General features: G+C 46.9%; 1 protein-coding gene across 14 annotated transcripts in view; it reads right to left on the bottom strand.

Annotated features, from left to right (window-relative positions):
* ITPR1 (inositol 1,4,5-trisphosphate receptor type 1) overlaps positions 1–26,767 on the bottom strand; it is a 169,940-nt gene that overhangs the window by 1,538 nt on the left and 141,635 nt on the right. For all 14 annotated transcript variants that reach the window (XM_080605983.1, XM_080605984.1, XM_080605993.1 and 11 more), the window contains 8 exons: positions 23,986–24,161; positions 22,558–22,722; positions 21,109–21,304; positions 19,642–19,743; positions 17,846–17,985; positions 16,254–16,419; positions 15,427–15,587; positions 4,265–4,426 (listed from right to left, as the gene is read on the bottom strand). In XM_080605983.1, coding sequence (XP_080462109.1) covers positions 4,265–4,426; positions 15,427–15,587; positions 16,254–16,419; positions 17,846–17,985; positions 19,642–19,743; positions 21,109–21,304; positions 22,558–22,722; positions 23,986–24,161 — 1,268 coding nt within the window. The remainder of the gene's footprint in view (positions 1–4,264; positions 4,427–15,426; positions 15,588–16,253; positions 16,420–17,845; positions 17,986–19,641; positions 19,744–21,108; positions 21,305–22,557; positions 22,723–23,985; positions 24,162–26,767) is intronic.

The raw sequence follows: 26,767 nt of genomic DNA on the forward strand, positions 1-26,767 counted from the left end.
AGCCAAGTGCCAGCGGGTGGAAAAGGTGACTCCGAACCCGCCCGGGAGCTCACGGGGAGATCTGCGACCCGCTGCTGTCACCGCCTCGCAGCTCGCAGTGTCACACGCGTCCCAGGCCCTGCGTTTCAGAGGCAGCGAGTGCTCAGGTGCGAGCCCGGCGTGGGAAAAGGACTTGGTCACAACAGGCAGCACCGGGCAGCCTCCGAAAGCCCCTCGGCGTCCCACAGGCTGTGCAGCACCGCGCGCACCGCCAGGCTCGGCACCTAAACGGGCCGGGTGCGTATAATTACGCTCGCTTATTCACCAGGGAAAGGACTGAAATCCGACATTCATCCCGAAACCATAATTAAACTCGATTACAGCCTGGTGCCTTGCTCAACGCCTGACCAAAGGGGAGGCAGAACTGTTATTTTCTGTTACTTTTTAAGAAAAGTTACCACACTCTCACAAGGCTAGGTCACACCTCGCGTTCTCTGTCACATACTTTTGGAAGTCTACTTTCACAAAAAGCTCCCGAGGCTTCGCAGGAGTAGGCGAGTGGAAGAGAGGGGTCTCTGCAGGCGCGCTGCTCTCCTGCCGGGCCAGCTGGGACTTCTCCTCCAACATAGCCCACAAGTTGGCAGCGCAAGGAGGCGACGAGGCCGGCGTTTTAAAGGCGGCTGTTTCCATTAATTAGTTTCACTGAGCAAACCAGGAGCCCTGATTTCACACAGAGTGATTCAGAGGACACGTGAAGTACAAACAGGAAAGGACGGGGAGCGAGCAATGTAACGGGCCTGTATGAGGCAGCTTTCGTGTTCCGTGAAATCCCAAAGAGATGGCACGCTCTGACACAGGCGCGCCTAGAAGGAGCCGGCCCTGCCTTCTGGAAACAGGAACACGAACGCAATGCCCATGCAGAACGTTACTCAGCCTGCAAAGTGCACGGCTCTTGTCCGGGAGGCATGGGGCTGCACGATGGGGCAGTTTCCGTCCCTACCCCACCGATGCGGAGAGCGAGCCTGCTGCGAGGGCTCGGCGGCCGCAGCGACCTGCGCCCAGGGCCTGGAAACCAACAGGAGCCGCGCAACGCTTGGCAGGGGAGCTGCCAGCTGCCGGGGGGGGGGCCACGAGCAGGCGAGCGATGCCGAAAGGATGAAACGACAAAACCAAACCACGAGGCGCGCAGTTCAGCCGAGTCCAGCTGGGCTCCCAGATAACCGCGTGCGGTTACGTAGGTGCGCTCTGCCCAGTTCCAAAGGTTACCTCTGAGTTGGAACCGACTCCGGCAGCGCGAGCGCCGCATGTGCCAGCTGCGTGGGCAGGACCCGGCCGCACACGCACAACGTGCCACGCAGCCCGCAGCGCTCGCCTCCCCTGCTGCGTGCCCGGCACCGGCACCGGCGCGGGCGGGGTGCGGGACGGGGGCAAGGCCCGGCTCCAAAGACGCCGACGTCTCCTGCGGTGCCTTCGCTTGCTGAGATAGGAAGCGTTGGGAAGGACGTCTGAATGACTACAGCTAAGGCCCTGCTGCCGCAGACGGTTGTGTTGTGAGCTCTTTGCGCAGAAGACCATCGAGATTTTACCGGCTCTCGGTGCGTTACTCCCGTTTCAGAGAGCGGGCACGCTGCACTTCAGCTTTAAACACTCTCTGCAGAAACCCAACGGGCTTGAACAGCAGATGAATGAGAGGCTTGCCCTTTATTTGATTGCAAGAAAATAAATACAAATAGAAGTTCCCTGAGCTAGTTCCTTTTCCTGGAGACAGTTCCTAACCGGGAGGAGGGACGCACCAGTTCTGTCACATAATTGGAGCATCCTGCAGCCAAAGCAGGGTTCTCTCACTAACGGTACTTAGGGGAATTCCTAAAAGCTATCACAACATTAATGAAGCTGGTTTCCTCTTTTGCTTTTACAGTCAAATAGCTCTTTAAAAGCTAAATCCTTCATTCGTATTTTCACAAAGAGCAAGAAGGTTTTTTTAGTGCTTGGGCAGCCAAGAGCTGCAAGCTTTAGAAATAAATGCGTTCATCCAAAGCTGGCTTCAGTCGATGGAAAGACTCCTGTTGACTGCAGACCACTTTGAGTCAGACCCTTCAACAGGAAGACATAAGACACATGTTTCAAGATAATTGTTTCCAGGCAAAAGAGCAAAAACACTACCCAGCAAGTATGTGAGCCCAGACAAAAGAGCAACTGCCTCTATCCTCTGCCCTCAAAACCAACTGGAGCATGGGGGTCCGTGGCACGGTGTCTGAAAACTAATTACAGCCAAGAGCAGCAAGATTTCCTGCTCTCAGGCCGACACTAATCCCTCCCTGTGCTCCGCGGGGCGCTGGGGAAGGCCCCGCTCACCAGAAGAGCAGAGCGTGATCGGAAGCCGGGGCGCCGGGTCTCCGTCAGTGCCGTCTTCCCAAGCAGGCACCCACGAGGGCGACTTGCCTGAGCAGGAAAGAGGCCAAAGCGGGGTAGGGGTGGGAAGCAGGCATCAGGTTAGTACTGAAGAGAGCCGTGCCGACTATTGTGCAGTAGGTAGATCAACTCTGATAATGAACCAAATTCGTTGGCCGTTTCTGCCCTCCACAACGCCACCGACTGCCCTGGGATACTGTCATGTGCAAGCCCACAACCCACTTCATCCAGCGCAGCTCTCTCCATCTCAGCTAACTGAACCGCCTGCCGTCGGTTATTGATCCACGAAGACAAGCAGCTAGTCACTTGACTGCCACAAACGGCTCCGCAGGGCGAGCAGCAGCATTTTGTCCTTTTGCTCCCAGTTAGGCTGCGGTCCATACAGACAACACGAAGGGAACCGCTGCTGCCTGCCGGGCTTCTGCAGGGCCATCGCTGCGTTTGGGCAGGGAGCGATCCCAGCAACGCCCTCGCTCCTCAGCAAAACCAAGGGGACTCCCGGGACAGCGCCGTCTGTGCCATCAAAAGCTACTAGTGGCTATTTGTTCTGACCCTAATGAAACATTTAAAAAAGGAGGCACGGCCTATTAAGCATCTGTAATTAATCCTAGAGCTGGGGTTGTTTGTACAGAAGATGGGAGTAGGGAGCTAAGAAATGAGTAGCTGGGGGCACTCACTGAACACTCACCGAACTCCCCTTCAGAGGGAAATTTTGGCGAGTGCAAAGCCAACGCAAGGGCACACACAGGGCAGGGAGAAGCGGTCACCACGTCCCTTTGGGGATATAGGGGGTCTCCTCTCCTTTCTTAAAATTTGTATGTGCTGTACGGATAAGCATAACCTCCAGTACTTCTCTGTAGAGCAATGTGACAGTGACCACAGCAACCCAGCTGAAACCTTCCTCCACCCAGATCTCTTGTTTTTGGAGGGTTCTACCCTGTACCAGCTGTCAGTGAAACGTCAGCTACGAGGAGTTACAAACTACGGTGCAGTTAATTCACAGATGTTGTCTCTGATCAGCTATTACTTCAGCTTCACGTTATCTTAAATAATCCGTTGCGAACCTCTCCCAGAAAGAACAATGTTTACACAAGAAGTACAACTTCAAAACACTTAAAGCCATTGATCGCAGTTACATGCAGGAAGGAGATGGACAAAACCAGAAGTTAACACATCTCTCAAACTCTCATTGCACCAAGAACTGCTGCACTGAAGAACTACCAGAGGTCTATCCAGGGTTCTCGTGTTAAGCAGAAGCAATACACGCAATGCAAACTAGTTCTGTGGGTACGCTTGTGCTGTAGGTTTAAGCCTAACAGTAGCAGGCTCTTATCTGCACGAGCAGTGTGGCTGTAGCACGAAGGAGACCACTGCAAGCTAACCACTCAAGAATTTCTCCAGTTTCTCAGTGGGTTTTGAGGTCCGCGCAGCAGCACTACGCTTTTCTCAATATCCTCTGACTTACAGGATCATGCTAAAGTGTTGGGGTTAGAAGGTGTATTAACAACAAAAATATAAACAAAAAAAATACAGGCGACCTGCGCTGGTGAAAACTGACTACAATTAATGTCAACTTTGAGTTTTCAATGCAAGTTTTTCCTTTCAGGAGGGGGCCACTTTAGGCTACGCTGGTTCTCTCAGCGCTGCCAGGCAGGTGTGCTGTGGTACTGGGCTTTGGGAGGATGGCTTTTGTTCACTGCTTTCCTAAACACGAGTTACTTTAGAGAAGTGCTGCACAGGGCTCACAGAGTCCGTGGAGCTGCAAAAGGCCGCTGGTAAGAGAGGCGCGCAGGAGCTCTGAGCTGCCCACACACCTGTGTGTGTGTGTCTGTGTGTGTCTGTGCCTGCACGCCCACCGTCAGGTCTCCCTTACCTGGTCTTTGAGCTCTGACAGCTGGCCAGAGAGGTTGGTCACCAGCTTCATGGTGGACTCCAGCTTCTCCTGCAGGTTCCTCAGCTCATTCTGCTCTCCTTCTGAGTCGCTGCTGACCAGAGACATGGCACGCATCCGGGGGAACCAGTCCAGGTTTCGCTCCTGAGGATCAGGCACAGGTTTGTCATTAGCGCTCGCCGTGGGAAAGCCCGCACCCGGGCGGCGGGGAGCACAGCGCCACGCTGGGGCACTGCTCAGGGACACGAGCCCTGCAGCACTTCCATCTCACTGGAAAGGTTGCAAATTTGCCCACTAGAGGCAATGAGGCACTTCAGGCGCACCTACTGATAACTCAGACTCTTCTCGTTGGCTTTTCCTTTCCAGCAGCTCATAACCCCCAGCCGTTTCTTTCCCAGCTGCACTTCAGTGTGAGACATGGGCATCGGAGAAAGAAACCGACCACGCTTCACGTCAGCACAAAGCACTTCCCAGTGCTAGGAAATTGCTGCCACCTTACAGTTTTCTAACTCATGTTTGTTGAAATTTTGTGCTGATGCAGTTGGTTTTTCTACTTGGGTCAAGCAAAGCTTGGCTGTGCTTTCTGCTGGAAGGAACCGTGTTCTACCTCAAAACGCTTCTACAGTTGAAATACCTTCTTTTTAATGAAAAAGGAAAAAAATCCACGTTATGACCAGATGGTTTAATTTAAAACGTGTGGACAGGTTAAATTGCAAGGTATTGCTCATAACCAAGTTTTCGCTCAGAGATAAAGTCTCTGATGCTCCACGCTCAAGGTACGGTCAGGAACTTAGCGGACAGATGCTTGGTTTTATTAATATGTACACAGAGGTTCACACATACCCTCACTTACACGCCAGTGACGTTAAAAATAAAAGCAGGAACGGAATAGAAAGCCACAAAAGAGGCGGAGGGGTGCGTACCGCATCTCGACACCTAAAGTTTAGCGCTGGTTTCCTATCTAGTCTGGTTCCCCTCCCACACTGGAGATGCTCTCTAAAATGGAAGTGAAGGTAACACAGGACGAGAGGAGGATGTGTGCTCTCACAGGTGACATTTAGCAGCTGTTCCTGTTTCAGACGGACCAGATGAGCTGCTAACAGCCTACTGGCCGAGCAGCATCCCAAACCAAAGGCCGCTCGGCACCACCGATCAACACCAACCAAAGTTGGGGGAACTTCCCAGCGCTTCCGGAGGCCGGGCTGGGCACTTTCTCAAAACTACAGCTTATTTTTATGGCACTGTGAACTCGCTTTGGATTTTTGCCATCGCCTGCCTAAACCTCTAATTCAACCCCACTCCCCCATCTCTCTGCCCCCCCGCCGTGCTCAGTCTTTTCCAGGAGCATCCACGGTGCTGAAATGAGGGCTGCGCACCTCTACGGAGAGTCACAGTCACGGCCTTTCTGCAATTCAGATCTCTTGCCAAGAATCATCATCTTAAATTAGTTGCTTCTGATCTGCTCGGAGTTTACTACTGCAGAGATTAAAAGGCATAAATTAGGCCCTCTCCCATGCAGTGCAACACAGGATTCCCACATGATGCAAAACTGCCAGAAAGGCTTTTCTCCTGATCTCTGTTTGCAGGGCAGATGGTTTCTGCTAATAAAAGAAAAAATATATATACAAAAAACATGCCTTTATCAAGACAAGTGCCAAAATATTTTGGACTTTAGGGAAAGACAGTCCCACAGCTAAGATTTAAGAGCAGTAACGGGCAGCAGTTCACTGCGTGCTTCCAGCAGGAGTAAAACACCGGGTTAGGGACGAGCGGGCAGCCCTGTCGCTTGCGTTCACTACTGCCACAACGCATCTTCCCCGAACGGGGCAGGGGGATAACTAAGAAATTGCTGTTCCCCTCCCTGCTGTCCTCGAAGCTAAACATTTTCAAGGACAGAGCAAATTGGACTAAAACGCAATTTACACTCACAGGCTGGCCCGGACCCCAAGGCCACGTCCTGAAGCTTGCAGGCAGACCCAAGAGCAGAGCCCGGCGGCTGTGCCCACCTCCTGCCCGTCCCTTACTCGCCGTGGCAATATTTTCTTACCCTCGCTCCCAAAGGGGTGAGCTTTCCCTGCCCACAGCGCTCCCAGGCCCTCATCCGTACGTCCCGCTCGTGGAGCAGGACCCGGGGCCGGCACCTTTTCCCTACCCGTGATGTTTCGTTAACAAACACCCCAAAGCTTTTCTACTTTGCGATACGAGCAGAGGCTGGAGCTGCTGCTGGAGTTTTGTGCTTACTGGCTTTCTGAAAGCCCCGGCTCTTGAAGTCCCTTCAGTATGGGAAATCAAATCTCGGCTTTCACTTGAACAAACCAACAGAATACCTTCTGTAGTTCTCGTGGCTATGGTGAAGGATTAAAAATAAAAGTGATCCACGTGAACTCCGCGAGCTGAGAAAGGAGAAGGCTGACGAAAAGGCGACAAGACCGATGGCTTCCCTGTCGGCCTCCTGAGGTGGGAGGGCAGGAACGGCCCCCGGGACAGGGCACAGCGCCCCGCGCCTGCTCTGCCTGCCCAAGAGCGAGCCTGGGCACCTGGGAATTTCCTGCGCAGGCAGGGACAGGGCGAGGGGAACGCCTGCGAGGCCCTGCCGGCCGTTCTGCTGGCCTGGGCGACCTCCAGCCCCTTCTCCCATCCGCCCCCCGCTCCGCAGAAAGAAGCCCGGGAGCTTGGGCGCACCTTGCTGAGGTGCTGGATTCTGCCCCAACGCCCGTCCCTGGCTGCTGGGGGGGCTTTTAAATAATTGACAGCGATGCCTTCGGCGGAGATGGTGGCAACGGAACCGAGCAGGAATGTGAAAAGGTCGCTTGCTGGGGGGCCTGCAGGGCCGGTGTGCGCAGCCAGCCCAGCTCCCCGGCCCCGCGCCTCCCAGCAGCGCTCGGTCTGCAGAGAAATGCTATTCAGGGTTGAATAAAAGATTTATATCTTGATGATCTAGTTTCTGCTGAACTTTAACTGAACACCAGGGTGCCTTTAAAGATACAGCCTGACATCCTTCACTCGAGGTTTGGTAGGTGTTTTTTTTTTGTTTGTTTGTATGTTTTTAAAGGCACCAGGCGAGCCCTAAAGCCCAGGCCTCCATCCCGTTCCCCTGCCTGTCCACCGGGCTGCCGCGCGCCCTCGGCGGCTGCTGGCACCCCGCATACCGATGCAGTTATGCACTGTCTGCTGTGGTCCTCCTGCAAGCCGAGGCACCGCGATCCTGGTGTGCAGTCAGCTCCCTCTTCCCGTCACAGTCGCAGCTTCCTCTGTTTGAGCAGACGAACTGCCTACAGCCACTGACGGAAGCTGGCTAACCACAAGCGCTGGGTTTCGGGTTAGCTCTTTTCTAGGTAAAGTTGGAAAAGTCCCTCTTGTAAAGCAAATATCATTAAATCTCAGACATGGGGGCGATGCTGACCAGTCTCTTAAAACGTCCATGATTGGAAATTTGAAAAAGAGGAAGCTGCGTTGCATGATGCAGATGCAATTCATTCTGAGAAGTGCCCGCTCTTCCCTGCTTCTGCCGAAGAGTTTATTCTAAGAAAGGTTCCCGGGGCGACCTCGGCGCGGAACGTGCCAGGAGCTGCATTAGCTCCGCTCCCCGGGCACGAGGCGGCCGCTAACGGCGCAGCCGGGCTCGGCCTTGCCGCCGGCCCCGAGGAAGTCGCCGCTCCTATTCTGGGCCTCTGTTCTGTCAGCTACTGCCCCGCCTAATATTTATAGGGTGCTGAAAGGCTGATTCGGTGCTCGTCAAAAAATAAATCCCGATAGCCGGCGCAGCAGGCCTCTGCTTAGTCAGGGGAGGTGATGGCAGCAGATTTCAATTTGTCACGTGTCATTAAAAATCCCACACCTAATGAACAGCTCTGGGAAGTGCTTTGAAACTGAAAAGCTCCGTGCAATTTGTCGTTGTTTTGTTTGTGGCAAGATGCAACCCCTCGTGGTTCTTCCTTGTGCTTCTTGGTAAAAGCCCCACGTCAGGCTCTCTCTCTCCCTTCTGCCAAGGGCTTACCGTCACCTCTTCCACACCAAATCGACTTCCCTCTTCACGAAGAGCTTGACGGTGCCCCCACTCCACGCTAAGAATAGTTTCAAGCCCCACCTGTGTCTTTAAATTGGAGGCTAATGATACATATATATAAAAAAATAATAATAAAATCAATCTCCTTTTTCACTGTTGCTATAGCACAGAAGTGGCATCTGCACTGGCGCAGAGCCTGGCAGCAGCAGGGAACCTGGAGGGCAGACAGCTTCCAAAGGTGGAAGAAGACCACATCTGCGTAGGAACGATCCCACCATCCATCCCGGTAACAGTTCTGCTGAAGTGACTCACTGGAGCTGGCCGTTTGTTTATCACAAGCGGGGTTACCTCACCAAACACCACCAGCTCAACGTGACTGAGGCGGGTGGCCCTGGTGGGAGCTCCCGGAGGAGACCTCGCTCCTTCCGAGCGGACAGTGCCACCTCTTCGCAGCAACCTACTTCTGGTTGTTTGGATCTAGATTTTAACTAAAGTAGGGCGTATTACATCACGAGCCGTTGGGCAGGACAAAACAATTAAACATGCAAAGCCTGAGCAAACAGCTGCCGGCGGCTGCGGCGACCCACCTCCTCTTGCTCAACATGTCCGGTAAGGGCCCGGGTGGCCTCCGGAGCACCCGCGGCACGGGGTCAGGGCCTCCGGGGGCACTTGTGGGCTGGAGGAAGCGGCGGCGATGACTCAGGGGACGGCCATCTCCTCACCGCGTGCGGCCCAGGCTGCAGACAGAACAGTTTATTTTGCCCCCAGCGCTCCCCTCTCCCTCCCTCCGGGGCCGGGCTCCAGCAGCAAGGACAGAGCGGGCGCGTACCCTGCGGGCGTCGGGACCCGGCCCTCTCTGAGCACCTTATGCGAACAGGGAACTGCGCTGCACCCTGCGCTGCTTCTGTCGCCCACCCAGACCCTTTTTCTGGCGCACGGAGACTCGCTGGGCCCAAGCGAAGCCCGAGGTGCCCCCAGGGCTGCAAAGCTGCTGCTCGCAGCCCAGACACCGGCAGGGTCTCGCGCCAGCACCCGGCTGCCTGCTGGGGAGGCACGAGGCCACCTCGGCACCAGGGGGTGACGTGAGGAGGATGCTGGGGGCGAGGGGAAGGAAAGAAAAAAAAATTCCAAACACAAAAGGAAGTTGTGCTGGGCGCTGTCAGAGAGGAGAGCGCTGCTGGAGAACAGCAAGGCTTACGCCTCTCCCTGCGCCCTGCCGAACAGGTGAAGGAGGACAAGTGCCCCCCCCGACTGCAGCCGCTGCAGGGATGTCAGATATTTAATCAGAGCACTCCCAAGGCCAGGCTCCTTCCTTCCAGGTACCACCCACCGCGCCTTTGTTCTCGCAGGCTCCCTGCAGGGCACGGCCCTGCCCGGGTCACTGATCGGGGAAGACCAAGGCCCGGGAAGGCGGCGCAGGGGTGTTCTCTGGTGAAGGCCGCAGGCACGCCGCCTCGCACGCCTGGGAGGGACCGGCACGCCGGCACCGCGCGGGGAAGGTCGGCCTGACCGAGCGCCTCTCCCCGCGCTGCCCGTTTGCACCTTGCCTTTCGTGTCGAGGGTGCAACCAGGAGCTGGGCTAACGAAGCCCAACGCTCCGGCCCGTGCCTGTGACGCAGAGTTTCCAGCAGCCAAGGGCCTCCTGCCAAGCACACCTCTTGGCTCTTCTCTGCCCCTGCTATTATTTATTATTTAACCCTGCAATTATGTTAGCTAACCCGGTAAGGTATCTCAAGATGCAGCTTGTTTGGAAGATACCACACCAAATTAAGCACAATCAGCTCCAGCGCTGACCTCCTCGGCCCTCCTGCTCCCCGGCCTGCGGTCAGTGCCCAGCTCTGACGCCCTGGGCTCTCCACTGACAGCCCAACAACTGCATACAAGAGACTCGTACGGGCTGCTCTCTTCCGTGCCTGCAGTCTGTCCACAATCTACAGGCATGACAAATCTTTTCTACTTGATTTGGCCCTAAAGTAAAGGATTCCCAGGCACAAACTACACACGAACATGACCAAGTTCTAACACTTAGACTAATCTCAGCCACACGTCTTTCACCAACGCTGGGACTGGTAAGCCCCTTTTGCAATGCCTTGGCCACTTGTTTTTGCTGCAGGGGCTTCAGTTCAGATCCAGTCCCAGCCACCTCCAGCTGCAGCGTACTCAGCCCAGGGCCTGGGGGCAGCAACCCTTCAAAGCCATTACCAGGGAGAGCCGTGCATGTCGTGAATCACACGCTCCTGCCATGTTGCAGAGCACGACAATCGTGGCTTAACTCCTTAAAGGAGGCTTCAAGTTGAACTTACGCTTCTGGAAGAATGCAATTCTAAAGCTTGAGACTACTGAAACCTTGCTGTTGCTGATTGGGAGGCAGAAGTTACAGGCCACACTGGATACTCGATAAGAAGAAACACTTTCCAACCATGGTAACACGTAACTCAAGACCAAAAGAAGAAAGCCCAGCGCTACATTTAAATGCCCAGTTTTATACAAAGAGATTAATTCAGGCACAAAAGGAAACCCTTAGCCTTCATTTCCATTCCAAATTCCTTTAAGGATATCTGCACCATCACTTCTATTTATAAATGGTTCATTTTCAGATGACAACACAATCCCATTTAAAGTTCAGGACTCAGCGCTCTAGATCTGGACATGTGAGCTTGGGCAATCCCTAACACCTCTGCCTCAGTGTTGTAACAGAGGTTAATGACATGGATCCTTCTTGGCACAACGCTACATTAAAAGTCTGTGGAAATTGCAAGAGCTAGTTAGGAAGTTTTGTGTTATGAACTCTTCCAAACAAGTCTATTTTTAATATGCATATCTGCGTGCATACAATCACTCAGCTCTTACCCACTGTGATCAAACACCAACGTGAAGGTGTATATGCAAATCCTTATTTTAGTGTATGCAAGAGTTGTGTATGCAAATATTTGTCCATGCAAGTGACAGTACGCTGCAGCTGCAGCACGACAGCCTGTGAGCGCACAGAAAGCTGATTTGTATTTGTGGTTCTCCATGTATCAAGCTTCAGAGAAGGTTTTTTTTTTTTTTTAACATATTATAAATGCCTACAAACAGCTGTTTGTAGCAGAGCTTTGCCAGGACTCGGAAGACAGCTGTGCCAAAGGGGCAGATACGAGTGAGGCTGCTGCAGGAGCTGGGGGCAAACGCAGAAAACTGCAGAAGAAATTCTCAAGACTGAGAGGATGGGTAGATAAGACATTTAAATGAACTAATCTGTAGGGAGTTGCACCAAGTTCACATTAGTCATTTGGGTGTGGATGTCAATGTCTGGCCAACACGATAAGTGGATCCCCCCACCTCCTACACACATGGTATTATTCAGACATCACCTGATCTTCCCTGGTGACTACAAAGCAATGCAGCAGCCGAACCATACGCCTTTGTTCCTGGGAAACGCAGGATGCGCTGGACTACCAGCTTTGCGGCACAATTAGCATACTTTCCAGATAAACACTTTTCAAAAGGCATCGATCTATCGTGAAGCCTCGCTATCTTAAGTGCACATCTGCAGTGATTTACCAGATGAACACAAGTCAGGTCATCGGAAGGGCTTTATAAACACTGGGAATTAAAGACCAGCTCTATTGCCACCAGAGGTTTTCCTCGCGTCCTCGGGTACTTTCTGCGATATTAAATAGGTATTACGAGACCACTCAAGAATGCAATTTGAGGGTGATCTGCTTCGTACCAAGCTTCTGCTTGCCATCTCCTGCAAACCATAAACTTATCAACCTTGGAAGCGCTGCTAAGAGCTGCAGGACAGCAGATGATTCACTGCAGCAGCGAGGGCGTGGATGCAAGCTTAGCTTTACATCAAACAGCACCAGCCACCCCATCTTCCCCCTCGCATTTCTCCAGCAATTCCCAGCTAAGGTTCCTAATCTCTCTCACAAGCTTTACGCGGCACAGCGGGCACGTGTTCACCTTACTGATGAAAGTGAGCATTATCCCTATTTACGGGGGAGCGGGCTGGCGATGAATTCCAGGTCTGCTAATCAGAAAGCCCGACTTGTAGCTACACGAGCAATGCAGCACGGCTTCCCACGCTACGGTACACAAACAAACAGCGCTCCACAACCAAACAGAAACTTTAATGAAAACAATCCCAGAATTACAAGCACAAACACAGGCCCACATTGGTCTCACGGGACAGAAAAGCATTATGGAAGGTATAGTTACAAATCAGTACTGAAACACGGTGCGTTCGATTCTGTCAGATCACTGTGGTTTCTTTGGTATTTATTTTGTACATGCTTATGGTGTTCAAAATGCTCCTTAAATTTCGTTTCCCAATTTAACTGTTGACTTCGTTCTGCACACCGCATTTTAACTTAGTTAGCTTCTATCCGTGAAAAAATATAAAATTCACTAGAGAATTGTAGTTAATCATTAACTTTCCTGGCTACAACTTATTTTTATACTGGGTCAGATTCCTGCAGGCTGCAAGATGAATTCTGTGGGCACGATTCAGTTCTGCCATATCCAGTTCAGTGGACAGCCTCAGAACTGCCTCTCTGTACACATTATTTTTAGACTAGAGAACATCAAAATTCAAGATCACTCTTAAGGCTTCTGAATATTCACTATTTGGCATAAGTGAAATTGTCCAAGATTCTTTTGAGACCACAATGCTTAAAATATCTCTAAAGCACTGTACAAGCAGCACTGGATGCACTCACCAGCTGATGGTGAATCCCATTTTAGTGTCCTAAATTCTGTTTTATTTAATGTTCTGTGGTGTTGAAAAAATACAAGTACTAAATGGCAGAAGTAATTTTTCTATTTTTTTTAAATTGCCAAAAGGCAGAAATCCAAGATGTTTCTAAGGATATTTGCTGGGAGTCGGAACAAAGGTGAAGCATATTTGAGGTGTATTCTGCAATCACAGTATGACTCGGAGCACATTATGCTTCCTACCCCCAGCTACTAAAAATGGGTATAGATTTCAGCTGAACAATGGTACTGCATAACAGTCCATGGAAAAAGACATGCCCCATCTATGTCAGTATCAAAGATGTTAGAGTGCCACCTTCAGTTTGAAAACATGGGGAAAAGTCCCTTTTAAGTGTAACCACGAACTAACTAGGTGTTCAAGGAGAATCTGGTGGCTGCAGACATTAAGCAGCCATAGGTTCCCATTCACACTCTGTACAAACACAAAATAAACCCTCACCCTCAACAGGTGAATCTGAATCTCTGGAACTGCTGACATTTAAGACTTTCCTTTTGCATGTCCTTCCAGATTTATGGGATAAAGACAGGTGGCTTGAGTAAAAGATGAACCGAACCATGCTGTGAGTTACTCCTAGACACACCTTCAGCAGAAAAACGGGCTTCTGACTTTTACAGAAGTATTTAAAAGAGGGTTGACAAAGAAACATTCAGCAGGTTTTACATTCCGATTTTCTGGGGTGGAAAAGAGCAAGTGAACATTTTAATATTAAACAACAGAAATAAATTGAATTTCAGAGTCAATGGCCACACCAGCCCTAAGGAGTACGGCCCCTGGAAAATGCTGCTGGGAACTGCGGCGTGAGGCCAGCCCCAGCCCCAGCCCCTCCAGCCATGCCCGGGCTGAGCTGTGGCAGACCGCTCATGTGCAAAGCAAATTTACTTCCCATTCCACAGCTTGTACGGTTACACCGTGCTTTCAACAGCATTGCACCGAGACCCTGAGAACCGTCAGTTCTCAATTTAAAACTGGTTCCTGAAATGCAAAAAGCAACAGCTACAAGACACGCTCAAAACCTCTACCTGGGACACGCAGCTGTACAAAATTTCAGCTGCGTGAGACACTTGGTCTGTGCATATGCATGTTCCCATTGAACACATGGTAACTGCCCGCTGCCGATATTTCTACGAATGGGAATTCTAGGAAAAGTTTTCTATTTTTTGTGATTACTGTAATCACATTCAAAGACTGAATTTTTGGTTCTTACCTAAGTTAAGCTTTTAATCTGAAATAATCATTTGTTAATAAAATGCTAGCCAGTTTGAACACAACACAAAATATTCTTTTACAAGCAGAAACATTTTAAAGAGTACAACGCTTCCCCCCTGAAGTAATGCCTACTGCAGTGGGATAAATAAAGGGAGCAATATAATCGAGGCAGCAGTGATGTACTTAGTTATCTCACTGTGCTAATCCTCTGTCAGGTGACTGCTCACAAGATTTCTTTAAGCCCTCATGACAGAGGCAGAAATCCAGAACTAGGACACACACTTTAGTGACCCCAAAGTAACATGTCTAACCTCTAAGAAATCTTGGTGAGATTTACATTCTGACCAGACTGAGATAAATCCCCCACTTAATGGAAGGTTGCACCTCCACAGCAAAAACTGTAGAGATAAATAGGACAAGTATTCTGCTTTTATTTGTCTGAAGGCAAATAAATAACAACTGAACATTATAAACCAGAAACAGCTTTTGCTAACCAGCCAGAAGACACACAAATTAGTAATTGGGGTTTAGGATCTAATTCCAGGAGCACTGAACCTGCCACTTGGCAGAGATGAGGCTTTTAATTCTCTCATTAAAAGGCATTACAACTGAGCAGATATTAATTTTAGTTTCTTACAATAGTAAGCTAAAATCATACGATCATATGACAACAAAACTTACAAGTCTTTTAAAGACGTTTATGCTGGGACAGGTTAAAAACTGTTTATTATACTTCAGGCACTTCCACCAACGTGAAAATATTCTTTTGAACAGCAGTACATGAGTTTTGAAAACAATAGCTTCTTTATCCAATCTGAAACCACGGCGACTACCTAGCTGTCCCTGCTCACTGCCACCTACTCTGGCACACACTCGTGCGTATTCCAGCTGCTGAGAAGCTGCAGCCACGAAGCTGCAAATTGCTGTGCTGCAGCACACGTAGCCTCCCACAGGCGACCCTGCCTGCACCATCCATTTGTAGCACGTTGCAACGTGGTGCCATCAATGTGTTATCTTTTATCGAGTTATCTCGCCAAGCACATTCATAAACACATATCTTTAGAAGACACTTTGAAAAGGAAAGGCATTGGATTAAGCCTATTATTGTAGGAAAAATATTGCTCCAAGTCTTTGCTTACAAAGAAAGTAAAATAGAGAATACTCAAAACTCACCTTGATCATTTCTGCCACATAACTTTCTGGTCCTGTATATTCTGTTGAATCTTTTACTTTCACTAATACAATAAAGCACAAATAATGCCACATGTTGTGCTCTTCTTTAATATGCTCTTCAAACGTGACTGTCTTGTTATCAAACTTATCTCTTTCCAAACCTACAAGAGTGACACATTTATAACTCTTAGTATTTACAAACTGGGACTAAGAAAATGAGCTCTAAGAAAAAAAAATCTACAGTCTGCTGCAGATCTTAACAGTCACAAGCATTCCTAAACGAACACGGAATAATAGGCATAAACTCTAACAGACAGCCACCTAACAGAGGGAAGAGGGAGAGAGGGCATTACAAGTGCTGGTCACATTTGGTACACATAACAGAAAACTTTTGGTTAAAAAAAAGGTAGCTACCTTGTATGCAAACAGCTGAATTTCATAACACATCTCCTATTTTTAGGCAAAATGATACCAAATGCAACATTTGCTTTGCAGCAAACTTCCAAAGGTTACTTCTGTCAGCCTACGTGTTATGCAACTTCTGCACTACCATGTCAGTTAATTGCACTGGCCTCAAAGGCTCAGCAGCTTAATTCCAAATCTACTGTGAGAAACTTTCTCAGACACCACTCAACGCTGCACCCTTGAAAAATGACTGTTTATAAAATCTCTCCTATTCCAATACAAAATTATTTGAAGCACAGGAGAAGCAGAAACTAAGGATTTAAGGAAAAGGCAGTATAAAAATACATTCCCCATCTCATCTTCCTGCCAAGTTTCTATGCATGTGGAACCTAACCCTGTATTAAGTGTGTTTCTACACTTACCACAAATAAAGCAAGTTGTTTTTAAAATCTCTTCTTTCTTCTGTTTTTCACTCCTTAAATCAGCAAAAGTGTCAATGATCACACCAAAAATCAGGTTAAGGACAATAATGATGACCATGAAGAAGAATAACAGATCATATATCACTCTAGCAGCAAAGAGAGGTTCCTGCAAGATACATATTTTAATTATTAACAACCCAAATCCATGTCCATCTAAACCTTACAACACATTTCTTGCAGTTCAGCGACAAGTTCGCAGCCCCACAACTCCTCCCTTTAGAGTCTCCATTTCTGATGTTCTCCAATGATAACTTAGAACTCAAACATTAAGTGAAACTAAAATGCAAGATTACTGAAAAAAGCCGAATTAGTCAGCTAATGGTACGCAATCACTGGAGTTGTTCTTTCTGTTTACTACGTCCAAGTCTTTGCTCTTCTCTCTCACACAATGAATTTTTTCCTCTCCTCACCCGCTCACTGCAAGCCAATCCAAAATATATCCTTATATTAATCTGCCTCTATATCAATATAGTACCAGTATTAATTATAAAATCTTTTATTGGAATATCATAGTATTTGTTTATCTTAAAAACCAAGTATGCTGTTTTGAATAAAACTGGATGCAAAGCTGGACTTAGCAGTGCCCATGTCATGTTTATTGCCTAACCCCCATTTTCAGAACCACCCTGGCCAGCTGGGTGCCAAACGTTTGCTGGGAATTATATAGCCTTTAAACCATTTTAAGCTGAAAATAAGGCTAAACGTTGGATAACACCTTGAAATTACAGACCATATACTTAACTCCTGTTATCTGCTGGGAACAAAGCAGGCAGACACAACGCTACTCAAAGAGGTCAAAATGAGGCTGAAGAGAACCCTCTTTCCTTTCCCCTGCTACATGGTGCAAAGCATCCACTCTGACCAAGACTGCCCCTTTGTCTCTAATATGCTTTTGGGGAATGACCAGAGAGAGGCAAGCCTGAGGCTCTGATAGGTGCAATGAGCTACTCAAACAGCTATGTGGGCAGCTTTGGGCACTATGAAAAATGCCTGCTGTTTTTGACCAGTCTTTGCTCTGCCCTTCCTTTCCCCACAGCCCCAGCTCCAAGCCATCTTGGTCCCTGTCCTCTCATCCCATTCCCTGTTTTATACATCTCACCTTTCTCAGTAATGTTCCCGAAAGCAACTAAAGCCACTCGCATAGTATCAGCCACCACACCACTTTCATTCTGCTACCTAACGTAATCCTTTGCTAGCTTGTCCCTTTCTTACTTTTTCAAATCCTGAACTCCCAAAGCACAAACTGTTGGCTACACCATTTCTGTTCATTTGGGCCTCGTTCTGGATTCCCTTAAGCTGAAAAAGGTCTCATGTACTAAGAAAAAAACCCATGGTTCAAAGCTCGTTTGAACTGGCTGCTGTTTGATTTGGTACCACTGAAATTTGACTATTACACAGAGAGAAAGCGTGCTCCCTTCTAGTTCGCAAGGTCTACATCTGTTTCAAGAACATACGCACATTTTCCCCAGCAGAACTAGATCCCCAGCCCTCCACGGTTATCACTTTTCCACCCCCACTCAGTGATAATTTACCTCTTTGGATGGTTTCCTGAGCACATCACCTACTCCACCCCCACTCCTGAGCCCATGACTCAGTACAGTAACAATGCACATCAGTAACGTCTCGCACGTATGCTCTTTATTCTCTTCCTCCATTTCTTCAGCAATCACTTCTGTTAACACAGCAAGCAAAGACACGTTTAGAAGGCAAGATCGGTTTTAAATAATTCTCTCCATCCTTTGCTGGCTACACTCTCACTCCCCTTTGCAAAAACGGGTGATTTCCAGCAGCACTGCAAACGCTACGAGCAGACCATCAGAGCAGGTCTCCTACTCTGGTGGCTCCAGCCTGCCCTCCTCTCCTCACCAGCAGAGTTTTCTTTTGTGCTTTAACTGCTGTCTTTGACTTGGTTAAATATCTCTTTCCATTTCTGTTAGTATGCATAGCTTTGGATCACCAGCTGCCTGTTTATACAGAATCATAGCTTTTTGACAGCTCAGAGGACAAAGTGTTGCCTCTTACACTCTCCCTTGGTGCCTAACAGATTGCACAGCCTTTGGGCTGTACTCAAAATGGCAACTTCAACTCTTATTTTTCAAATGGCTAAAATATCACTGCTTATGGAAACAGCATTTTACTAAAAAAGTAGCACTATTTTTTATGACCCTCTCTCCATTTGGCTGAAGCCTCCAACTTCACTGTTGCAGTTCCAGGACTCTGAGAATTAATTACCTAATTTCATATACTTTCCCTGTACCTATTAAAAGTCTCATGACTTACATTTCATCATAGAAATGCTCATGAGTGGATCCCACCTTCCCACGGCAAGTCTTAGATGGGTCTAAATCCCTGAGAAATCCAGAAATACCCCAAACCCAAGAGGGTACAGAAATGATGCTAAAGATTTGGGCATCGTTAACATCTCTGTCCACATAAGACCCTGATATCACGTTGATTATTTACGATATAAACACATCTCTGAAGTTTTCCTTTCTGCAGCCAGAGCGCATAAAGACAAAGCACACTCTTCTTAGAGCCGAATAAAGAAGCTATTCTTGTATCTATGTTGAATCTTATTTTATCAAAGAGGACACTTGAGCAAAACAGAGCCATCTCCTCTTGAGAGCATGGGCTTGTGGCCATTATTGACATTTGAAACATTTGACCATATAAGAGCTCCACTTCTAAGAGAAATAGCGATGTTCTGTCTGGCTTTCTCAGCCAGCATCATAAATCTCAAAGTTAGTAAATTACATTTTCTAGAAAATAAAACTGAAAATTTTCAGTGCCCAGTCTGAGGCGGGTGATTATGCTACAAGTAATATCTCACATGCACTTTCTTGATCTCAAAAACCCCCCAAACCTACCCTGTCTGCTTAATCCATTGACTACTTCCTGACATGATATTAAAAACAGTTTCCTTAGTTAACTAGATAAAATAATGCTGACAGTAAACAATGTTCTGTTCCATATTTCAGAGCATTATCCTCTGAGATCACATTTAAGAGCCTAATGTTTTAAAATAATAACCTTGTAAGAAGGTAAACTACATCACTTCCTTTTCAAATTGATAAGGTAGAAAATCAAAGCATATGTCAATGTTTTATCAAAGGATTGCTCGGTTACAACAAGTTTCTCTGCAGAATTCATGTTGCAAATGTCATTTTTGCTGTTGGCTTAACTTGATTCTCTTTTAATTTTGTTACCCCTTTTAGTATACAGGGCTTTTTTTTCCCTTCAAATTTTACTTAAGGTGCTTAACTCGAAAAAGTGTGAAAACTTCAGGATAAGAAGTTAGTCATTCCAAAGCAGCTAAGCAGATACTCACGGTCTGAAGGAATGATTGAAGAACAGTTTTCACTGCTACCTGCTTTGCACACATCTGAATAGAGAAACTCGCCAGTCATGGTCTCACCCGGTTCTGTGCGATCTAAAACCAAAAAAGCGATGAGTCAAATAATTTAATATTTTGTGTTTTTCAAGATTACTTTTCAGATATTAAGATATCTCATCGTATTCAGTCTGCAATTACTAGGCAGATTTAGAGTTGTATGTTATCCTAGAGTTTAGGCAGCCACAGTCCTTTCCAATTCACACATTCAGTGATTTTAATTTCAAATATAAACTTATTTCTATGAATTCAAGACCATAGTTGTGCATTTATTTTGCATTAGCTCCGAAGTTGCGAAAGTAATTGAAATTGTTCCAAAAATATTACGTTCTAGTGCACAGTGAATTTTCAAGGTGATTGAAAAATTGCCCTTCAACATCTCGCAAGTATCAAAACCACCCTAGTGCCACACAGTAACACATCTTTGGCATTTCTCCAGCTTGGTGGAAATGTGAAATAATAAGGTCAGTGAGGTTTGGGTGTCCTACAGGGTAGGCAGTAAAATTAGAAAAAATAGTGGGTATGTCAAACAGTGCTTGTCTGAGTAACTCAAGTGAGAGAAAAACAAGAAGTCAGAATAAGCCAAAACCCAAACTCCTTCTCTAACAAATTTAATTCCTATGCTTCCCATCCACTGAGTTGCTTACTTGATGCTATAGGGCAAGGGAAAAGAAAACAACAAAACGTTTTATCTTACAATATGCAACCTATGTTCAGCACTGAGAAGTCTACTATGGAATTTAAACTATAGCAACAAATTGAGGGAGATTAATACAGTCTATAAAAACTATGAGCAAACCAGAGTTTGACACAGAGACCTCAGCTTCACAGGATCGTGGCTTTGAAGGTAATTTCCCTTCATTTATATTCACGGGGTTATTTTAGGTAAAATATTAAATTTTCTTATGTTGAAACTAGAACACACCATTAAAAGCCAATATAAGCATACAAAATCTGGCAAACTGAGGCAGAACTAAATATCCCCCTAGTGCAGAGCCTTCCCCACGATAGCCTACCTAAAGTCTGTTTGTAATTAAACTGGGGGAGGGAGTAGGTGTTAGATGAATTAGATAATCTCAACTGTTTTAGCAAACAGAAGAGAAATCTTCAGTGTGCAGAAAAGCCCGAGTGCTGTCTTCAGGGGTTCTGCTACCCCACCTCTCTATATGTTGCAGCCGATTACAGCATCTTGTCAAAATTTAAAGGGTAAATATGGCATCCATTTGCTCCAATCTGTTTTATTTATTTATTTAAGCAGAGCCCTTGGTAAGAAAGAAATTGTCAAACTTGTGAGATAACCAGTATTTCTCACAAAAGGTGGAAGACACTCAGCATGCTCCGGGGAACAGAAGTCCATTACTTTCTTCAACACTAGAACAGTCAAAATGAGTCACTGGTACCAACCTGGCAATAACGTTTCGTTCGGGAGCTTGTCTACTTCCAGGATGAAGTCATCTTTGAAGAACAGGTACCCCACTATAGAGAAGAGGTACACCAAGATGAGCGCAAGCACAGCCGTCAGGATGATGGAACGCCCGTTGCGAGTGACACTTTTGATGACGTTCAGCAAGGTCTCCTCTCGGTACACCAAGTCAAAGAGCTGGGGGACAACAAACAAAATCAATGGCTGTTTTTCACATGTACTACCAATATCTTTTGTGGCACACTAACAGTGAGCAATATTTTCACCCAAATTAGTGTTGGGAAGAAAATTTTCCGTTTAAATGTCTTTACATTCCTCACTCGTCTGGGCCTGTGACATGTCACGAGCATAGCCCAGTCAGGTTGCTGGCTATGTGCTGGCTGACAATGAGAGGACAGGTATTTGTTAATGTGGACCTACGTGAATACAGAAAATAAGCAATTCAGTTACCAGAGGATGTAGCAGACATCAAACAAAGGGATGAAAACAGAGAGCTCCGAATGGGATTTTGGGTTTGCATTACAAGCGACACATTTTCTCCACCAACACTAGATATACTCCTTTAACTGCTTATTCTTAGAAGAATTGCACCGCACAGGATGAATTCCACCCCACACAGAAAAAACATGTATGCCAGGCATCCCTGTCAGTTGTGTAAGGCCTAGAGAACAGCCATAGCTACAGAGATGCTCCACAGCTAACCAAGTACTCAAAGAACATGAACACTGTGTTATATAATTAGTTTTCTCTGTTAATATCAGTATCTTCTAGACCGTGTGTCTAGTAAACCTATTTTTAAAATAAATTAATATTTTAGAATACTTTCTTATTTAAAAAAATAACTCACAGCACGGTAGCTCCTCAAGTACCTACTGCTCAGTTACCTTTTCTACGGCTAGATTTTTCAATTATTTTTTTCTCATGCAAGAGCCTATGTGACCTTAAAAGATTTAAACTTTCACCAGGCAGTGATATTACCCGGAGTCAAACCAATTTAAAATGGTTTATTATCTTGGAAGTCAGAGCAGGGCCACAAGCAGTACCTCTAACCTAGAGAGCCTATAGACCTTAGCGTCCGAGATGACGGCCAACTACCACGAGGGGAAATACTAAATATCTTTGTGCACACACATTTACCCTAACAAGCAGTTTTAACTAAACTTAACCTCAAACAGGTGCCTGGCGTAATATGCTTGAAAAGACACAAAATTCTCCATTTGTCTGTAAAAATCAGGAAGAGGAGATAGGGCAGGGATCCTGTAGCCTTCCACAGTAACTTCTAAGTGAAATCACCAGAGCCCCATTTTCAAAAGAGTGCTTGCACGACAGTGTCCGGCTGTAAAGCAGAAAGCAAGCAGTGGATGACATCCAGGTGGGACTTTACAAGCACATAGGAAGAAAAACATTCTGAAGACAAAATGAATACCTACCAACAAACTATAAAAGAATTCATGTACAAAAAGCCCCAGAGCACAGATCAGGAGGTACAGCAGGTGATAAAGAAACTCTACATCCATGATCATTGCCTTGTATCCTCTAGTGAAGGTTCCACAGTTGCCCACAAAACTCATCAGAAAAATGATTTTATTACAAACCTAAGGAAAGATTAATCATAAATTAGTTGCAATACATAGCCTGCAGGAAAAAAGGCAATTTTTCAAAGCTGGTGGTAACTCAGCTATACGGCAACACCAACAACTGCTGAATTGTCTGCTACATGCCAGCATTTTACGTGTCAGTCAATGGCTGCTTTCTGTTGCATTTTCTGCACAGCTGAGACAGTGAGCCACAACTAAAACTTAACACATCTATAAAACAGGAACATCGACTCCTGTCCCCAGCTGGTTGTCAAAGGGCATCAGGACTTCAAGATTTAAAGAAAGTAAGAACACTCCCTGGTGTGAGAGGTGAACTGCCCTAAAAAAACCCTCTAAGCTCTGCACTTTCTGCAATCAAATTACTTGCTAGCCTCCAGCAGCCCTTACATTTCTGAAACAGCCCCTACTGCTCGCTAATAAGCGAGCGCTCCAGATTGCCCCAGCATTTCACTCTCAGATCATGCACACAGGAATCCTCCTGTATAGCCCCAGCCATCAGCACTGAAGGAGAGCTGCCTTCGACTTACCTGGAACCTGCTAAACACTGCAATTATCAACAACGGCAACAATCCTAACAACGCAACTCTGATTCTTTAGCACACAGCACTTGGTGACGTATTTTGAAGACAAGGAACACTATTAAATGATGCACGTTAAAGCTGAGAACTTTGTAATAAAGGCCAGTGCTTCAAGAAGATGCATCTTTGCACAGCTCCTGCTGACTCAGTCAAAGAAACATTTTTGGCTTACTTGCCTAGAAACCACAAGTATCCGGGTTTGAGCATTAATGAAGTTTTCTGGCGGCTCAGTTTACATGCTCAGTCCACGCGTAACTGTAGCAAAACTGCTTAGTGTCAGCTCTTGGCTGGCAGGTAGACTGCAGACAGACATTTGGGAAATGCATTGTTTAGTACATCTTACACAATCCCGTAAATACTGCAGCTCAGTCGCTGAGCAGGAGACGGGTTTGAGCGAACATCCTATTGCTGAAGGGTCACAGAGACTTGTGTACATTTCTGGCTAGGGTGGGAGCTGTTACTAGACTGTGACAAAACTGAGCGAGACCTTAGAGCCCTCCGGCTTAGGGAAGCAGAATTAAATGAGCAGCAGTAAAGTACTTCTGCTAGCAACGACCGAGGAGGGAACGACTCCTTACCCCAGTTCTGCCACACTGTTCCAGCCTATTTTTGCCTCGGAGCAGGTAAGAAGCCCTTACATAAGAAGCAACAGAACTTCAAAAAAACCCAACTTGATACTTACGTTGAATGCACCCAGAAGAAATAAAGTAGGTTGTAAACCAACTGAAAATATTAGGCGTAATATTGTAGAAGCTATTAAGGCTCTGATACCATGGGGCTTAGGAAGAGCTATGACTATAGCCAGAGATATCAGCATAGCTGTCCACAGCAGGCCTGACAAGTGGGGCTCTAGTGTACCTAGGATGAAGGAGAAAAAAACAAAAAATGTTTCAATACTTTGTACACCAAGCAAAACAAAACCAAAATAGCCAGATAAATGCCATTTTATCTTATCTTTGGTGGAGCGCCATTAATCCTCACGTTCAGACGTTCCTGATTTCAAAGTGCTAAGTGGAACGTCTGAGCCCAGCGCCTTCAGCAGAGCTTAATTACAAACTTATTACTAAAGCATTATGTAAATGATAAACAGTATTATAGGATTCTTCATTTTAGTGTTCATTACTTAGACAACTTGAATACTGAAAAGGAGAGGAGTTTCGCTAGTGTACTCTGTAGATGATTGAATGTGGAGGTGAAGGAAGACGACAAATACATCCAGGTCCCGATTCACATATTCATCCTGAGTCTCCTATTATGTTTCTGGTAAAAAAACCTTGCACCATTTTTTTTTTTTGTATCTCTTGCTATTTCTGGTTCTATTTAGACTGTCCCATGAGACTGCCTGCTTACATAACATCAGCCTGTGTATCTAAAAATACACTTCTCAAAGAACCATGAAAAATACCCAGCCTAAAATACTGTTTAACCTAGGTTTATGCAGAATATAAAAGACATCTTTTTCTTAAAACTTGCATTAAAAATGCTTTTCTTCAAGAAAACGGTATCTTGACAAGGAAAAAGGCAAGATCCCCTTGCCTCTGCAGGCCTGCAAAAGTAACTAGAATTAATGAAGTCCTTGGTATTGCTGGTGACACACACCTACACAGGGGCTGCTCATCACCATGAGAACAAGGAGCAAAAGATAAAGACTGTAACGGGGCTCAGCGGCCAGGGGAGCACTCACAGAAGAGTGGGTTCTGGGCCTCAGCTTGTTTCTCATTCCTAGGGACCAGAAAGAGACTGGGAGCAAATCGGAAGCGGTGTCTGCCCTTGGAAAATGAGGATCATGAAGCCAGCGTTCACTCGACACCGAGGTCCGCGCCCAACCTAACCTTAAAGCGCTTGCTGTGAGCACATGGACTCCACTACGAGCCTGCTGGCAGGAGGATGGCGTAACCCAGAGAACTTGCAGGGAAGTTCTGCCTCTCTGGAATTCCCGCAGTTTCAGTACCTAATCCCATGCATCCAGTTTTGTTTCTGCTCCTCGAGTCAGAAGTTTTACAACTCCTGCTACGGCCACATGCTGATCAGCTGCTCGGGTCAGCGTGTCTGAGCTGCTCAGGACACACAGAACTTCCCCCAGCTGGTCTGTTTTCAAAAGTCCAACTTTTTTAAAGCTAAAATAAATATATGCATATTTATTATTTACATGGCTGGTTGTAACTCATAGAGGAAGAGATTTTATCAAAATGTTACCTGATAAAGTATTTCAAATATGCAGGGTAGGGCACATACAAAATGCCAAATGATTCTCCGCACCCCCCAGTCTTGCAACTTGTAGTCTCAACAAACTTGTTTAATTACCAGCTTTGCTAGCAGCCATCAATTCAGACTTTTAAATTTTAACTTGTGATCTTTGAGACTGGAGACAGAAAATTCAGCTGCTCTTCGTGCTGGTTAAGCCCTTTCAACCAGCTGCTGGCCAGAAGGGAGCCGGGGTGACCCCGAGGTCTGCCGTCCCACGGTGTGACACGGAGGTACAGCTGCTGAAACCCAAGCCTGTTCCAGAAGTTATCTAATCTCTTCCCTTTCTCAGGAACACCAGACTTCGGTCTAATATATCCCGTACTTTCCCACACGCTTTACCTGAGCGTGCTCAGGATGCAGAAGCCCAGAACCACACGCTTTCCGTGCTCATTGTCTTTATTCCCCTGCTAAGACAGCTGCCGTCAAACACTACCTGGACAAAATGACAGCTCTCCTCAAATTAACTGCTGAGCCGCAGAGGGTGTGAAGTGGCTTTTATGTTGCACACAGAGCCCAGACAATAACTTTCTTACGTTGAGGCTACTGCTGCCCTTCAGCTGTATTTTCTGTAGGCTCTGTAGCTAGCAATCAACAAGAGAAAGAGGCCGAGGGAAGTTCAATGGGAAGAGATAAGCATCTATCTGGCCCTGTTGCATCATGAATGTTTAAGAAAGGGAAGTGAAAGTTTGAACATGAATAACCCTTTCCAGGACGGGGTTTTACTTTTGGGGTCCTTATTTACTCCAGTTGACAGAGATGTGGAAAAAGCTCCCATCCAGATGCTTCCTCCATACCAGCTTTGCAAGCAATAGCCGTGATAGAGCCTTTGCAGGAATATTTCTCCAGATTTTCTGATTCTTGCTGACATGAATCCACCAATCAATCTGCCCTAGGGTGCTTCTCTTTGCAGAGGCTGAATCTAAGGAAGAGCAGCTGAATCTAATCAGCTTCTATTGGAAGTATTTACTGAATTGGCTCTAAGAAGCACCACCGTCGCACAAACCCACTGTTTGGATCAAAAGCAACTTCCATGAGAGCTATTACAGCAAGATTGTGCAATCCCCCCTGAGCCACACATGTTAACCCATACTTTATGTTAGAGATGATAGCAGGCCCAGCTGCTACCCACTTATGGCAAGGAAATGCAGGTTGTTCCTGAGCCAGGAGAGGAGGCTGGCACACTCTTCTGCACTCCCTAAGGCAACCTCTGCTCTAAG

The sequence above is a fragment of the Anser brachyrhynchus genome (genome assembly GCF_964034855.1).
Source record: "Anser brachyrhynchus genome assembly, chromosome: 10".
In the NCBI taxonomy this organism is placed as follows: domain Eukaryota; kingdom Metazoa; phylum Chordata; class Aves; order Anseriformes; family Anatidae; genus Anser; species Anser brachyrhynchus.